Source organism: Erpetoichthys calabaricus, chromosome 10 (genome assembly GCF_900747795.2).
Source record: "Erpetoichthys calabaricus chromosome 10, fErpCal1.3, whole genome shotgun sequence".
Taxonomy (NCBI): Eukaryota; Metazoa; Chordata; class Cladistia; order Polypteriformes; family Polypteridae; genus Erpetoichthys; species Erpetoichthys calabaricus.
Window position 1 is genome coordinate 77,595,662 of NC_041403.2, and position 18,541 is coordinate 77,614,202.

The 18,541-nt window shown below is 37.6% G+C and overlaps 1 protein-coding gene across 1 annotated transcript in view; it reads right to left on the reverse strand.

Annotated features, from left to right (window-relative positions):
* The window catches only part of st3gal3a (ST3 beta-galactoside alpha-2,3-sialyltransferase 3a), a 249,979-nt gene that overhangs the window by 18,003 nt on the left and 213,435 nt on the right, over positions 1-18,541 (reverse strand). The window contains 1 exon segment of the mRNA XM_051933244.1: positions 355-512. Within this exon segment, the coding sequence (XP_051789204.1) occupies positions 355-512 (158 nt within the window).

The window sequence follows — 18,541 nt, forward strand, 5'->3', positions numbered from 1 at the left end:
GGTAGTTTTTCATTGGAACTAATGTCCATTAACTTAAAACTTAACATCTTCAGTTTGGGCAAAAATGCAGGAAGGCCTTGGTTCAGTCACTCTGTGTCTGTCAAACCAGTTTTCCTCCAAAAACCCAACTACATGTCTGTTAAGATTAGTTAGCAGCTCTAAAATATCTTATTAGTAAGTTTATATTAACTTCTATTTAGTATCTAAAGACTGCAAGAATGAAGTCTGCTCTCCAAAACTGGAATAAGGAGTTTCAAAAACAGCTGAAAGGGTGGAGGAAAGAAAGGTATGTGCCCCAACATATCCTTAACTAAATGTTCTATATGGTCATTGCTAGCAAACCCTTTGTTTTACCCCTCACATACCCCTCGTCCCATGATTCCATTGTTCAGTGGCAGTCCGATGAAGTGAAAAGCAGCCTCTTGGATGAAATAAGGGTTCAAAATGCGAACCTCACTGGGCACTTTAGGAACCTGCATAGCTACTGACTTCCAGAAGCCATCTGTCACACGCTGAAAGACAGAAAGAAAGCATTGTCAGTCACCATGAGAAGAATGAACAAGACAATACAAATTATGGAAGACAGATTATTCTCCTCAAGCAAATTTTGATATAAAGAATAGTTTAATAAGACAATTACAGAGACTAAATAAATGTATTGGCTACAATGATACCAATTAAGTCACCAATTGGTTAACTCATTTATTAAGCTGTCTACATGCAAAGATTAGCAAAGCTTAATTTACAGATTATAAATTTTAAGAAGCAGTCTTCTCATTTGACTCATTCTCCCTATCGTATGGATCTGAAGAGATGAACACAGACAACACAAATTACCCTGTAAAACATAAACTGAAAAACAATGAAATGAAAATAGACAATACTGACATACAGAACAGAATGACATTACAGGGTAAAATTTCTTACAATAACAAAAAATAGTATAATCAATCTATCCATTCATCCATCCATAAGGTAATAAGAATAATGTAACATTCTCAGTTTTGAGGTTATAATTAACTTTTTCAGGCTTTCTTTATCTAAAACCTGAACTTTATTTCCAAGCAATATAGTTGCTAGGAATTGTGGTGTTACAGCTACACACACAACAAAGTAAATTCAATGAAACAACACAATATTCTAGAGATGACACCATCACAACATTATATACAATAATGCATGAAAAATATATTGTACAAACATATAACACAATACAGCAATATCGTCTAAGACTTTTTATTAAATATTTATTGTTTAAGAAACTCTTTTGAAAACTGTGAAACAATTGATAAAAATGTCAGAAATATTACTGTATATTGAAAGTGTTTACTTTTATAAAAACAATTTTAGAAATTTTGGGCAAATTTCAAACTTAACTTGAATAATTTTTTTTTTTTACTTTTTATATAAATAAAAAGAATACTAATCAAGATATTAATCCAGTTAAGTTTAGATGTCTACCTGTATTTTTAATTAATGTGTCTACATTAATAAAAGAGATCTCAATTTTTATTAATTTAACAGTTTTACAGTTAAAACGTCCACTAAAACCATTTTTAAAGAAAGCGAAGTGTAAGCAACATTTACTTCCTTATTAAAAATGCTAACTGCTTCAAAACTTGGTTCAATATTAAATAAACTTATAACTGTGAATTTCCCATCGGGATTAATAAAGTATCTATCTATCTATCTATCTATCTATCTATCTATCTATCTATCTATCTATCTATCTATCTATCTATCTATCTATCTATCTATCTATCTATCTATCTATCTATCTATCTAAGTTTTCTAAAAGCATCGTATTTTAAAATAGGATTGAGAATGCTCCAGGGAAGCTGTTGACAGAGGAGGGATTTCTGCTTATGTGTGTCAGACATTCTTGAGTCTAGACATAGAACCACTGGCCCACACCATATCAGTTACGATGGAGAATGACCTAAAATCCATTTGAACAATTACCTGTCATTTATTCAATTCAGTCTTTATTGTGATTCCCTATTATTCAGTGCTGGACGACTAAGTGACTAAAAACTTGATGGCAAACAGGCGGTAAGGTTATTGGACTTAATAGAAATCACCTGTGCAAATAAACGAATACAGCCTTTGATATTCCAAATAATAGGAACAGCCATTGAGAGAAAAGAGCTGCATTGAAATAGCTTGGCAGGGAGCCAAAGGCACGCCAAAGCTTGTAGTGTCTTTTCTAACAGACAGTCTCATAGAAGAGTGCTTCAGGAATATAACTATTGCTGTCTCAATTACTGTCCATTTACTGTTAATTCTGATTTCTCAAAAGTGCATTAGCTAAAGTAAGGTAGTATTAAACAAGGCTATAATCTATATTTATCATTACTCTTGCTTATGGATTTTATCATAGGTTTCCAATGAAAGCAGTAACAAATGATAAAGCAGCATATGTTTAGTGTTGAATTTTTTGCTAAATTTATTTCAAAGTCTTATTCTGTAATAAATCAATCTAGCATAATATTTCTGAAATATGTTCTTAGGGGTCCCCCCCGAAATATTTAATTTGAGTTATTTTAATTTTTTCACTTTTTGTGAAAATGGTCTACCTAATGTAATTATCTGCACTACATGATTACAACGGATCTGGTCTGTATCAAAGACTTTCTTTTGGATTAGGGATTTGGGATTGAAGACTTAACACCCCAATTAATTACAAGATGAAGATAGGTTATAAAAGTGCTCAAGTATCACATCATCAGAGATAATGATTGCAATGCTCATTGTTCTTTCCTATTGAAAATATTGATCTCGTTCAAACATAAAAACTTCATTTTCCTTAGAAGTCTCCATATATGCACTTAACAAAAAAATTTTTGTACTCAGAAGTAGTGATTCAAACAACAGATAACATTTTACTTATTGGATGGTATGCTCATTTCAGTATCCTCACAATGGTCTTCCCATAAAAAGGCAATAACTGAACAAAACTGAATCACAGTGATTTTTGGACGTTCAAGCACTAACTATAGCACACTAAGAATGCCTCTATAGTTTGAACAAACAAGTTACATGAATTTGATGAGGTCCAAACTGTGTGCCCTGGGTGGGTCATCCTAAAAATATCATGGGACAAGCTCGCTTTACAAATTTGACAGAGGGATGACACTGGCTGAGCTAGGTGCAGAAGGGTATTTAAAGAAACTTGGGAGGATCTTTCCAAAAGCAATAAAACCATAGATCCACTATCTAGAAAGAAGTGCATTCATCGATGAATTGATGAGTCATGACTTGGACCTAAGGGTCATTAGACTTTATTGCCAGTGACCATTATGGCCTACCACAGTTTGCTACTGCTTCTGAATTGGTGCCTGGCCTAAGCACCACAGACATCTAAATGAAATGAAATAATTTTCAGTAATGAACCCTGCTTCTCATGTGGGGCAGATGATTTCCTGATTTTTTCATACAGACAGTATAACAACAATGCAGTCTATGCACCATTTTTGAGCAACACAGTACATCATTGTATCTATTGGGGCTATGGTGATTCATCAACTTTTGCAGAACTTAACTTAACCCTTTTGCTAAATGTTAAACTAATGTCAAGTGTCACATTTCTGTATCATCACAACATTGAGTCAGTATCATCTGTTAGATTACAAAAGGCAACAACCTACAAAAAACAGCAATTTAAATTAGAATTGATGTTATTTAAAATAAAAATGAAATATGTTGTTTGTTTAAACACAATCATAAACTCATTTTAAACCAACATTCCATGGTTTAATTTTTTCCAAGTAACAAACAAAGGAGGAAATATAATCTTAACATTAAAGTACTGAATTATCATTTTTGTGCAGGAAAACCATTTAAAAGTACTGAAAGCGGAGCAATAAGTTGATCATAAACCAGACAAAAACAAGCAATTTTCTGACAGTTAATGAATGCATAGGGAATTTGAGCAGGAAAACAAATAATGATATAAGTATTGCTAGTTAACAAACGGTAACTAACATTCTCACATACTTTTGTTATCATGGACATATTATTTATATTTATATATACAGGGTGAGTCAAAATTATGTTAACACTACTGGATTATGTTTATCTCAACAACACCTTTCCAGATTCGATGGATAGGTCGTGGAAGACCATTGCCAGGCCTCCACACTCCCCTGATTTGACACCCTGTGATTTCTGGTTATGGGGTATGCTGAAGGAGTGCATGTATAGCAGGAAAGTTTGTGATATCAATGACCTGAAGGACAGAATACGGACTGTGGTATCATCTATTCCCCGCGAAATGTGTGTCCGGGCTTTAAATGGTATTGTTGCTCGTTGGCTTTTGTGTGTTGAACATAATGGTGAACAGGTTGAGACATTCCTGTAAATCATCTTGCACATATGAAGTACGTTTTGTGAATAAACTGTTCCTGCTATTCAAATGTTAACATAATTTTGACTCACCCAGTAAGTAGTCACACACATGCGCATGGGAGGCAGCTAAGGGCTTGAATGAGGGAAATTCCATCTGAACAAAAGGGGGGGTGGAGTGCATTAACCCTTTATTCTTCTTCTCCTGCAGACCATTCTTGCAAATTCTGCCTGGCCCTGATGACATCACTTCTGGTTCTGGCCCAGAAGACATCGCTTCCTCTGCCTATGCTTAAATATGACCATTTTCCACGTATGCATCAATTCAATGTTGAACTCCATAAAAACCAGTTGCTTTACTTTGTCTGCAACCTACCACAATATACGGGGTGGCTACCCCAAACCTTATACATGATAACATAGTAAAATTAATTAAGGTTTTTTTATTTTGTAAATTACTTGAGTAGATTACCGAACATTCGTAAGTTATTCACTAGTAGTCTTCTCAAATTTTGTTGACACTTTCAAGTGTTTCTGAATTTATTGTTTGTAGTGAGAAGTCAAGCAAAATCACATCTTTTATTGGCTAACTATAAACATTACAAGGCAACAGGCCCTTTCTTCAGGCAAGATGTAGTCATCATTTATTGTTTTAAAATCTGTAGGTGCATTGACTGTCACAACATAACTTTCTCTCTAAAACATTAAAAATGTAGTTACAAATTAAACTATGAAAACTATTAATATTTAGGAATTCTTTTTTTATAGCCTAAATTTCTACAGCCAATTTATTTATAGGGTAGACAGACAGATTTAGCAAGAGTGCAAATCTGCTTCAAATCAAATGCAATGCTGCACAATGTGTCTTTTTAAAGACACATTTCCATTTTTAGTAAAGACAAACCCATTAATGAAGATAAACAGCTTTTTAAAATAATTCTACTGAGCCAAGTCAGATTACCTTTTAGTTTTTCTCTTTTAAAATATCTTTTGCACCACCATGATTTAACAGATTATAGCAATATACTATACAGTACATGGAAATTAAGCGGAATCCAATAATCAGACTGGAAAAAGACCTGATGAAATGCATTTACAGATGTTAAAGATCAATCTTCCAAAAAAAAAAAAAAAAAAGTTTAAAAATAAATTTTGGTTAACAGCTTATCACACTTTCAAAGGCCTCTCCAGTACCAATCAACCATGCTTATACACAAAACTTATACTCTAAAATACAGCAATTTATAACTTGTTTTTAACTTTTTTGTTAAACAGCTCTTTAGCACTTGGGAGAAAACAATTCCATAAGAAGAATTATTTTTGCTGTAGTTTCTTTAGATTTTAGTTTGTAAGACTGTTTAACCAAGCCATAGAGCGGAAGGTTGTGACAGAAGGACAGAATGACATACCAATCCAGTTCAAACAGTCTGTGGTTATGGAGGACAAATCACCATTGATAGCATATTCCACATGCAGTAGATGTTATTGGAAGAAAATTACAGTTATCATCAGTGTTGCTTCCTTTGATCTTTACATTCATTAACTATTTCCACCTCCTTCCTTTAATAAATAGATTTAAAGGTGAACATTGCAGACTTCTGTGTCCGAAAGGCAAACACAATTTTATCACCGTTTTTTTGTTATTTCAGAGACTGATCCATCCATCCATCCTCTTCCGCTTATCTGAGATCAGGTTGCGGGGGCAGCAGCTTGAGCAGAGATACCCAGACTTCCCTCTCCCCAGCCACCTCTTCTAGCTCTTCCGGGGGAATCCCAAGGCATTCCCAGGCCAGCCGAGAGACATAGTCCCTCCAGTGCATCCTGGGTCTTCCCTGGGGCCTCCTCCCTGTTAGACGTGCCTGAAACACCTCACCAGGGAGTCGTCCAGGAGGCATCCTGATCAGATGCCCGAGCCACCTCATCTGACTCCTCTCGATGCGGAGGAGCAGCAGCTCTACTCTGAGCCCCTCCCGGATGACTGAGCTTCTCACCCTATCTTTAAGGGAAAGCCCACACACCCTGCGGAGGAAACTCATTTCAGCCGCTTGTATTTGCGATGTCGTTCGTTCGGTCACTACCCATAGCTCAAGACCATAGGTGATGGTAGGAACATAGATCGACTGGAAAATTGAGAGCTTTGCCTTTTAGCTCAGCTCTTTTTTCACCATGACAGACCGATGCAGAGCCAGCATCACTGCGGATGCCACACCAATCCGCCTGTCGATCTCACGCTCCATTCTTCCCTCACTCGTGAACAAGATCCCAAGATACTTGAACTCCTCCACTTGGGACAGGATCTCGCTACCAACCCTGAGAGGGCACTCCATCCTTTTCCGGCTGAGGACCATGGTCTCGGATTTGGGGGTGCTGATTCCCATCCCAGCCGAATCACACTCAGTTGCGAACCGATCCAGTGAGAGCTGAAGATCACGGCCTGATGGAAGCAAACAGGACAACATCATCTGCAAAAAGCAGTGACCCAATCCTGAGTCCACCAAACCGGACCCCCTCAATGCTCTGGCTGCGCCTAGAAATTCTGTCCATAAAAGTTATGAACAAAATCGGTGACAAAGGGCAGCCCTGGTGGAGTCCAACTCTCACTGGAAACGGGTTTGACTTACTGCTGGCAATGTGGACCAAGCTCTGACACCGATCGAACAGGGACCGAACAGCCCCTACCAGGGGGTCCGGTACCCCATACTCTCGGAGTAGCCCCCACAGGATTCCCTGAGGTACATGGTCAAATGCCTTTTCCAAGTCCACAAAACACATTTAGACTGGTTGGGCAAACTCCCATGCACCCTCCAGGACCCTGCTAAGGGTGTAGAGCTGGTCCACTGTTCCGCGACCAGGACAAAAACCACACTGTTCCTCCTGAATCCGAGGTTCGAGTATCCGATGGCCCCTCCTCTCCAGGACCCCCGAATAGACTTTTCCAGGGAGGCTGAGGAGTGTGATCCCTCTGTAGTTGGAACACACCCTTTGGTCCCCCTTCTTAAAGAGGGGGACCACCACCCCGATCTGCCAATCCAGAGGCACTGTCCCTGAAGTCCATGCGATGTTGCAGAGGCGTGTCAACCAAGACAGTCCTACAACATCCAGAGCCTTGAGGAACTCCGGGTGTATCTCATCCACCTCCGGGGCCCTGCCACCAGGGAGTTTTTTGACCACCTCGGTGACCTCAGTTCCAGAGATGGGGGAGCCCACCTTCGAGTCCCCAGGCTCTGCTTCCTCATTGGAAGGCATGTTAGTGGGATTGAGAAGGTCTTCGAAGTACTCCCCCCACCGACCCACAACGTCCCGAGTCGAGGTCAGCAGCACACCATCCCCACCATATACAGTGTTGACACTGCACTGCTTCCCCCTCCTGAGATGCCGGACGGTGGACCAGAATCTCCTCGAAGCCGTCCGAAAGTCGTTCTCCATGGCCTCCCCAAACTCCTCCCACGCCGGAGTTTTTGCCTCAGCAACCACCAAAGCCACATTCCGCTTGGCCTGCTGGTACCTATCAGCTGCCTCCAGAGTCCCACAGGTCAAAAGGGTCCTATAGGACTCCTCCTTCAGCTTGACGGCATCCCTCACCGCCAGTGTCCACCAACGGGTTCGGGGATTGCCGCCACGACAGGCACCAACCACTTTACGGCCACAGCTCCGGTCAGCCGCCTCAACAACAGAGGCACAGAACATGGCCCATTCGGACTCAATGTCCCCCCCTCCCTCGGGATGTGGTTGAAGTTCTGCCGGAGGTGGGAGTTGAAGCTACTTTTGACAGGGGAATCTGCCAGATGTTCCCAGCAGACCCTCACACGACGTTTGGGCCTACCAGGCCTGACCGGCATCCTCCCCCACCATCGAAGCCTACTCACCACCAGGTGGTGATCACTTGACAGCTCCGCCCCTCTCTTCACCCGAGTGTCCAAGACATGTGACCGCAAGTCCAACGACATGACCACAAAGTCGATCATTGAACTGAGGCCTAGGGTGTCCTGGTGCCAAGTGCACATATGAACACCCCTATGCTTGAACATGGTGTTCGTTATGGATAATCCGTGACGAGCACAGAAGTCCAATAACAAAACACCGCTCGGGTTCAGATCGGGGGGCCCATTCCTCCCAATCATGCCCTTCCAGGTCTCACTGTCATTGCCCACGTGAGCATTGAAGTCTCCCAGCAGTACGAGGGAGTCCCCAGAAGGTATGCCCTCTAGCACCCCCTCCAGGGACTCCAAAGAGGCTGGGTACTCCAAAGTGCTGTTCAGCGCATACACGCAAACAACAGTTAGGACCCGTCCTCCCACCTGAAGGTGGAGGGAGGCTACCCTCTCGTACACCGGGGTAAACCCCAATGAACAGGCTCCAAGTCAGGAGGCAATAAGTATGCCCACACCCGCTCGGCACTTCTCACCGGGGGCAATTCCAGAGTGGTAGAGAGTCCAGCCCCTCTCAAGGAGATTGGTTCCAGAGTCCAAGCTGTGCGTTGAGGTGAATCCGACTATATCTAGCCGGAACCTCTCGACCTCGCGCACTAGCTCAGACTCCTTCCCCTTCAGAGAGGTGACATTCCAGAGACTGATGTTGATCCTTATACCAGTTGACTAAATAGCCTATTTAATGGCAATCACCCAGCAACTAGAAATGTGTGTTATCTGTGTACTTCAAAGCATTTTCAGCAGGTTAATGTTGGCTGAATAAAAGTGAGAAGGGTTGTGAAATACCTAGAAAACATAACAGTAAACTAAACTGACTTAAGTGGCCTCATTAGATGAGACATATTGAAGTCACCATGGACCAGCATCCCTTTGCCACATTTTTAACATTTTTACCAAACTCTTGCCTGAAAAATGCAACCTATTCTGATTGAAAACAAGGAATCAACTCAGTAATAGGCAAATTACTGAAATTACTAATATGGCACAACAAAAAAAATACAACAGTTCCATCATGCTATAGTCAAATTGCTTAGATCACATTCATGTGATGGTGGTCACAAAACATTCATGACCCAATAAGCCGACCAGCAGGCACTAGAATACAGATGGTACAGTGATATGTCCCAAGGTACTGTATGTCTCTGGATTTTTTCATTTTTATAGAACATATGGACTGATTTATTTGATGTATAAAAAGGCAATCAAGTACATTTCTGCTCTTGCAGGAGGATGGACTGCAGGGCTGAATCTACATAGCTAAGGTCACAGGTGCATAATTTGCATTTTGAAATATTTTAACAATCTAACAGGGAGAATAAATAAAAAGTAAACTGAAGCATATTAAATTAGTTTATTTGGCTTTCATTTAAAATTTGTTTAGAAACAGTGCAGTAAAAAGAAAAAAAAATCAAACTGATCTCTAAATTTAAAGCAGTCTTGCGTTCCGCTGTTGTTACATTTTCTGAGGAGTATATCTTGTTACAGAAATTGCATGTGGCAAATTTGCACCAATTTAGATTGCACATTGATTTTTTTCTTACTAAATACAAAAATAACTGATTATCCCAAAAATAATAAATTCTTTTCTCTAAGGGAAATATTAAAAGTTTTTTCCTTCCTGACCAGGTTTCCTGTAAGTCTGTTGCCTGCAAAATCAGCTCATAAAATGATGGCTGGCAAAGAATACTTCATATGTGCAGGACTCAGAATGAATATATTCAAAAGTCATTCTTTATATATAAAGTACAATGCCTCTTTAAGTGTTATTAGCAATGACATCTTCAAGCATTTTTGGCTGTCCTTTCTTAGTAATATTCTGCTCTGAACACATACAGAGCAACTTATACAACTACTGCAAATATGACACTATGTTGCTAAAACTAATTATTTTTTGCACCATAGTACCCAGGAATGAATGAACATTTCAGAAAAAAAGAAAACAAATATTAAATTACAGGGACATACATTATACAAGTATTTAAATATTGTACAAACAAGTACAAACTTCAATAATTAACTTATGTAAAACATATAAAAAAAAACATTTCCCATAATCTTTGGAAAATGAATAGATTTACCATCGCATCACTTTAGTGGAAAGATGATTAATGTCAAGTTGCTGTTACTTGACTAGTACAAGAAAAGACATACTCTGTTTTATTTAAATCCATAAATCAATCTTCAACTTTATTAAATCCACTGTTACTGTGAGACACACACAACATATATATGTGTGTATATATATATATATATATATATATATAAATATATATTTATATATACTGTATATATATATATATATATATATATATATATATATACACTAGTTGATTACCCAGTGGCTTCGCTCACTGAGTGCAACGGAGAAAAATAAAATGTAGTCTATAAGTTATTAAACAGTAAAACATTAACATTTTAAGATGTAAAGATACATTGAGCACTACTAGAGTGGTTTTGGGTAAACTACATTTTAAAGGCGGTATAACACAACAGGTAAGTAGTACTAACTGCAGCTAAAATGTAGTTGCATCATCTGTCGGTAGTAGATTCCTTTTGAAAGGCGCTACACGACCGCTGTGGTATAGAAATTACATTTTCTATGTGATAGTCCAAATTTCTGCCTGACAACCTTGCACTATGTGCCTGTGATTTAAGAGAAAAATAATTCTGATAAATGTGGACGCTGCCCTTCCGTGCTTAACGGGAAGAAGGTCCAAACAATTCTCAAGTCCAACACTTTACATAAAGAAGTCTGTACATCTTATTAGATGTAAACTCTCCATCTTCTTATCGTGCAGGGCAATTTACAATTTATTTGCTTCGATGGCGCAGATTACACTCATTTGCAAAGATTTCCACTCTCCCAGGAGCCGATGGGGCACTTGAAGTGTCACAAACAGTACGAGAAGAGAGGATGTTGCCCGACCCATTGTTTACAGTTCAGCGCAGTTAAAAAGTAGAACGACGCAAAGCTGTTTTCCTCATCTCTTCTACTATCAAGTACTGCCAACTAAAAAAAAGTTACAATGTGGCAGTTTCCATGACAGTCACGTGGACGAATAAATAAAACTTATCGGCATGTTTGTGTTTACTTCTTTTTAATATCAGTAAAATAACTCTCACACAAATAATAACAATTCGTAAAGACGATATAAAAATGGCGTCCACAAACAAAGTGATTAGTTCCTGTATTATAATATGTTCTGTGGTCATACGTAATTTCCATATCGCGTGGTCATACGTAATTTCCGTTTCATACATAATTTCCATATTGTGTGGTCATACATAATTTCCGTTTCAAACGCGAAAAGAATTATATATATATATACACACACACACATACATACATATACATATATATACACACACACATACATATATCTACAGTACATACTTACATACATACATATGTACATACACACACATATACATACATACATACACATATATATATACATACATATACACACATATATACATATACATATATGTTGCATAGTTTACTATCAAATAAAGCAAAGAGTACGTGACACGTGTTTCACCCTCATTTTGGGTTCATCAGGCGTACACACTCTACTGCTCCCCTCTCGGGGAATTGAACCTCGGACGTCAGTGTCAGAGTAGAAGTCCCTATACACTGCGCCATGGTGTGTAGTTCGTTTATTTGTCAGCCTGTAGGTCTGGAGTAATTACATTCATTGCATTCGTAGTCTGAGTCTCAACAACCTGAAATGTGTGGGTGGTTACCTACCAGGTAACGCTTGTGGTTGGTCTGCCATTTGGCTAACATCCGCCATGGTGCCCTCTTTCAGTTGCAATAAGCAGATCATGGAATGTTGCATAGTTTACTGTCAAATAAAGCAAAGAGTATGCGACACGTGTTTCGCCCTTCACATATATACACATATTCATATATATATTGTCACACACGTGCGCATGGGAGGCAGCTAAAGGGCTTGAGTGAAGGCAGTTCTGAGGCATGCCGGGATGTGGCAGAGTGCACTGACTCTTTTTCTCCCTTTCCTGTAGACCATTCCCGGGAGATTCCATCTGGCTCTCTTGATGTCACTTCCAGGACCGAGCCAATGGAAGGAGACCTTACCGGCTCTGGCCCCTGCCCCTGTGATGTCACGTCCGGGCTCGAACCAATGGCTGAAGAACATGGGCCCAATCCTTATGACCTCACTTCCTGTTTCTCCCTTTAAAAGCCTGCCCCTTTTCCCTATTTCCTCAGTCTTGTCTTGGACTCTGTTGTGAGCACATCAGTGCTGTATTCAAAAGAATGCAAGTTTGCAGCCAGGAGAACAAATTATACGGGTGGCTGCCCCAAACCTTTATCTGATTATGTCTCGTTTTTGTGACAATATATATATATATATATATATATATATATATATATATACACACACACACACATATATATGTTTGTTTTTATTTGTTCATGAGTTAGGGTTGAGTATGGGCCGCAGGCAAAAATGTACCTGTAAATTTCAGACAACCTTCAAATTAATTTACATTTTTGAAAATAGTCATTCAAAGAGCTATAGTGGAAACAGCCAAATCAGGTGTTTAAAAAAAGGCAAACAATGATTACAGCTTTCATGCACTAAATGAGTGAACATAATATATGCATAACAGTATGTAATGGTTCCGATAATTGCCAAACATGCCCATGAATTTTCTCAACCTACTAGAAAGGCTTTGATTGGCTGGCTGTCAACAAGTGGGATAAAAAAATGAAAGCAAGCTGCGAGAAGAAGAAAACCTGGATGTGAAAAATTCACCAGGAAAAGTTTATACTGCATTGGCATGCATTTTACATATCAAAGTTCATCCAGATTTGATATACTGCATGTATGCTTTGCCCCAAAAATGATGTAAATGGCACTACAAAGTATGCAGAGAAGAGCTACTACACTTCCTCCAGGATGCAGATTACATGCTATAAGGACATATTATAGTATGTTATAGGAGCTGAATAAAAACTGCAGAGTGAAGCAGAAAGAAATGAAACTGTACCAGCTTGGTTGGCTTTGAAAAGGAAATCCTGCACCAACTCCTGTTTTTCTTCCGTGCACCCACTGCTACTAATTACTGTAATTTTTGCAGGAATGTGGTGGTTTAGAACATTCTCATAATATGGTGCCAATGCAGACAACACTTTACTTCCAAGATGTCATTATAAATTGCATCCATGCATGGTAATCATCTCTTCTTACAAGCCTTAACTTACAGAGGATTTAATACACAGATTTGTTAATTTCTATATTAATAACATGCATGCATATTTTGAAAATGTACATCTCAGCTTAAACTTACAGCAAAACATTTCTTTATTATATGCAAGTCAAAAATATTGGTTACTTGCCAGGTTTCCTTCATTTTCAGACTGATAATTGTAACTATACTGTCTTTTAATTATGAAGATACAAGTAGTAACTTTACACTCTTATCACTTTCTTTTAAAATGTACCCCCTTAGATTGCTTGAGTCATTATTAAGACAGGGATCTTACAATCAGAATTTTTTCCTTCAAATGAAAACATCCCAATCCATGCCATTATAACATGGTGGGAAAAGAATGTCATATTCTTTTTAAAATTAGAAAGAAAAAAAAAAAAGAACAGTTGCTTAACCACCAAATTTTGGTTTAAGTTTTTTTATATATATATATATGACAAGGATTAATTTATGTCTTTACGTATGCATATGGAGTCTCTGTTAACCCTCTCAAAGCATCAGTATCTTCAGTAAGTGACAACTAAATAATGGATTATCTGATTTCATAGCTCTCCAGATAGTTTGGGGATTGTGTTGAAGCTGAATTTAAAACAAATATTGAATTACCTATGATGTCCTCAGTTATTCTGTACCATAAACATCATAAGGTATTCTTACAAAACCAATAAAAGGGATGGAATAAGTTAGTAGCCTGAGAAGTTTAGGTCATTCCTTGACATTTTTTGTTGGGAGAGAAACTGACAAGCTAAATATGTTGAAAAATGTATTACCTTCTTATTCAATCCAGGACTCTGAAAAGGGATGCATGACAAACAAGAAATGTTGACAATTCCACGGAGAGTGCACGCAAACACCCTCATGCACACTCTCTCAGTCTGAAACGATTGTTAGAAATCAATTACTACAATCCTAATATTTATATTTCACATTAAATCAAACTCAGCTCCTGTCTTTACATACTTGGAGTGGCTCTGTGAACAGAAAGCCCAATTTGAAGTAGCTCCTCATTGATACTGAGACAGCAAAATAAAGGATGTTTATTGCAAAACAGCAATAACAATTTCTTGCCAGATTTTGAAAACGTTTGGACTGTTCCTTGCGGAGAAAATATAATTTCTAATACTGTACTGTGATTTATGATATAAAATGCATCCTTATCCACTTAAGCTATAAAAAAAAGGTTAGAATTCATCCGAGTAAAATAACTCAATGACCAAGCAGCAAAGTTAAATATAGAACATATTATTATTTGTTACATAATTATCCATTACAGGGTAACTCAGAGCTAAAATGTAGTTCCTAGACTTTACACTGGACACAAAGTAGAAGTGCGTGGTGACTATGAGTGCAGACTGTCACACGGCACAGGTCATTTCTGACACACGCAACCTCAGTTTAGTATTGGCAAGAAGTCTAATCTTTTTTTTGGCAGATGGCAAGAACATAATACACTCAGCAGGTCATTAACATCATTACATGAAGATGTTCTTGAAGACACATAATACCATCTGTTTAAACTTTTTTACAGTTATCAGTATTGTTGATTTTCTATAACAACATCAGAAAACATTTTTGATAAAGTTCTGAGAGAAGAGATACTGAAATAAGGAAGCAGTGTCTCAGATAATTTTACTATTCTGTCTAGAAAAAAAGCTGAGACACTGCACTGTGAAGATCACTGTGACACTTTTTATTTGATGAAGCTTAAATTTAATATATTCTGTAGTAGAAGCAGTAGGTATATTACAACCAAAGGTACAGCCTTCAACTTCTAATGTACACTTCCTTTTACTCAGTGAACTGTTCTTCTCTAACCAAGGAAGTGGTGACTTTGGAGGCACTATGAGTTAAAATGGGCTCAGAAAGGCTATAGTGACTCAATGGCCCAGACTGTCGAATACAGTCAGAAGATGTGGACTTTCAACTTCAGATGCACTTCCTAAGTTGTAAACTTTAGACTGATAGATTCTTGGCTCATTCTCATACCTTTCATCCATTCATTTTTCAAACCTGTTTTTTCTGTCCAGAGGTAAGTGATTTGTTAATCTTGGAACCATAAAATCACAACACATTTTCACAGTTCCTTTTTTTTTGTTTTGTTAAAGTCATTCTTGTGTAAGAATGAAATGTGTATGGTATGTAGTGCCTGTTACTAGCCAGCCTTGGCACAGATAATGATTGAAACCACCTACTTAAATGCTTGTACAGAAAAGAAACACTGAAGAATCTATATGTTTTTCATTGTCCTCTTTTGCTTTTACCAAGTAACATGTTACCTAATAACACCATTTGTTTTCTGCCTCTGACACCAATAGTTTTATTTTTGTATTAGCAAAAAATAATTGCTTATCTTTTAACTTGAACAGAGAGATTATACAATGCACAACAGTATATTAAAAACCAAAATATAAAATAATGTTATCACCACATAAGGCTGAAAAATTAACACGGTGATGGATGGTAATAATAAATAAGTACTTTTTACAAGAGTGTGGTGACATTTTCATTTACACATAAATAATATATGTAGCCACAAATTTATGATTATTTCTACTCTACTGTTGATAAATAGAAGCCTATGTATTTAAGGATCTAGGGGCACTAGTAGTTTATAAATGTTATTTTCTCTACAACAATAAATACACAATACCTTAGTTAACAAATTCTCCAAGAATGAAGCTTCATTATAACAAATAAATGCACAGCATAAAACACATTGCGGTGCATGTGCAAGTTCAAATATCTGTCAGCTATACAGTGATTAGTTATTTCACATGTACTGTAGTTGTTTAAATATTTTTTATGAATATAATATAATAATTCTTCTTTGCATTTTTATATGCACAGTATATCATGAAAACATAAAGTAGTATCTTTTGAAATTAAAATTCAGATTATAAAGAGGGTTAAATACAGGATGAAAGAAATACCTCTTGGGAAACACTTAGGGTTATGACCCGGCCATGAAAGTCAGTGTCAGTGTAGAGAGTGAAAGAGGAGTTGAAGATAGATAGCACTTACTTGTAAGCACTTACAAGGTACTTATCTTCTGCTAAAATGTATGAGTCTGGGTGTGTGGCCACAGGCTAGGGTCGGGTCATGGATTTGAAGAAAATTAATCAGATCGTGTTACTCCTGACGCTAGGTGACCAATGCGAGACACATTTGGCAGTGTAAATGTGTAATGTGAACATGCAGTTAGGAGTGCACAAGAGTGTGTGGAGCTGCATGGAAGGAGCTGTGAAATATCTAGCAAGTAGGAATATTACTGGAGGGACACCATTGAAGTGGATGACAGTTTCGGCATCACCAAGAAATAAACAACTCCACCCCATCCATGTTATAATATATGTCCTTATTCCTCCTATTTACCTCTGTTATTGAACTTTCTTTGAACAAACTAAAGTCCCTGAAAATATCAAATTTGTTAACTGAGGTATTATCATATATTAATTGAAATAGGTGTACTACCTAGCCATTGTAATATTATTCTAATTTTCAAATAGTCATTTTCTGGATGTGTTTGCATGAGCTTCTGAAAGCAGAAAGGGTGAGGACAAGATATGGTGTATCAATTAAAAAATCTAAATTTCTCCAATGTATGGTTCTATCTCTGTATTGCCATGAACTGAAATCTAGTCTATGTCTGGTTGCCTACCATGTAACTATTGTTTCTGGGTCAGACTGATGTTCCAAATTAATTTAAGTTTAATAACTGGAAAAAAATGGGGTGTGAAGCAAGTTTAAAAGTTATTGTGGGTGCATCATTAAATGGATAGATCAGCGTCTGTCTGAAGGAAGGCCAATAAAACGAAACACAATTAATAAAGTAAAAAATAAATTAGAGAATGTGGTGAAATCTCATTTGGAGTATGTGGGCAGTTTTAGTCTCCACAGTACTGAATATGATTAAAAAATAAACATTCTGACTGATAACTCTACAGAAAACACTTTGTTGACAATAGTGCATAGTTCCTTAAAGATACATAAATTTTCAACTTTATTTTTCTTTCAGAAAATTGGAGCCTGCACAAAGAGGCACTGAAAATCACAAAATACAGAAGAGCTTCTTCAAACAAATATTTGAATCCCTGCTGGAAAATGCTGCTGAAGCAGAAACACTCATTGTTTCTGTATTTAGTCTGGATTTATGGTGCATTCACATTTCAATTCATGTGAAAATTCATTCAAGATTTTGCCCTGCACACTCCATAATTTGAAATAATGCATTGTTAGGTTTAGCTGGGTGATGATATGTCAAGGACCCTGTTCTAGGCTATCAACATTAAATCAGTGTTCATTTTAATATATACTGAGTATTATCTGTACCAAGCGCTGGCTCGTAACAGGCACTACATACCATACACATCAGAAATTAGTGGTTGAAACAATATGAAATGGTTAAAAAAAAAAAATAAAAACACAGAAAAGACTCTTATTTTGTTCAATTTCATCTAGAGAGGAGAAATAACAGTAAAAAAAACAACAGTTGCTGCAGTAATTGGGATCAAACGCTGGTCTCTTAGGGGCTCTAACTGCCCGGCTGTGGGAGAGTAGAAGATGAAAAACCACTGGCAGTATTATTGTTCCTGGGTTAAGACACAGGCTATTAAAACTCTTTACAATGTTCTGATTGATTTGTTCCCACTATTCCATGAAATGTTTATGGGAAACTGTGCAGAAACACTGGAGCATAGGATATAAAAACTGCTAGCTATGACAGGCTTTGGGATTATGAATGTTAACACAATCCAGTGTTACACCATTTACTAAGATGCAAGAAGACACATAGAGTTTAATGGTGAGGGGGTGGAGGGATTGGGGACTGTATCATACTTGACCAGGCCAGTACATCATACATTTTAAGAGTTCTGAAGAAAAACAGCACCAAATGTGTCCAGTCGGTAAAATGCAACAGCCAATAAATTTGCTAATGTCAGTTTTTTCTCTTGTACAATTAAAAACAACTGTGCATAACCTTTAGCAATTTTAATGAAATACAGGCAGGGTTTCATTATATGTATAAG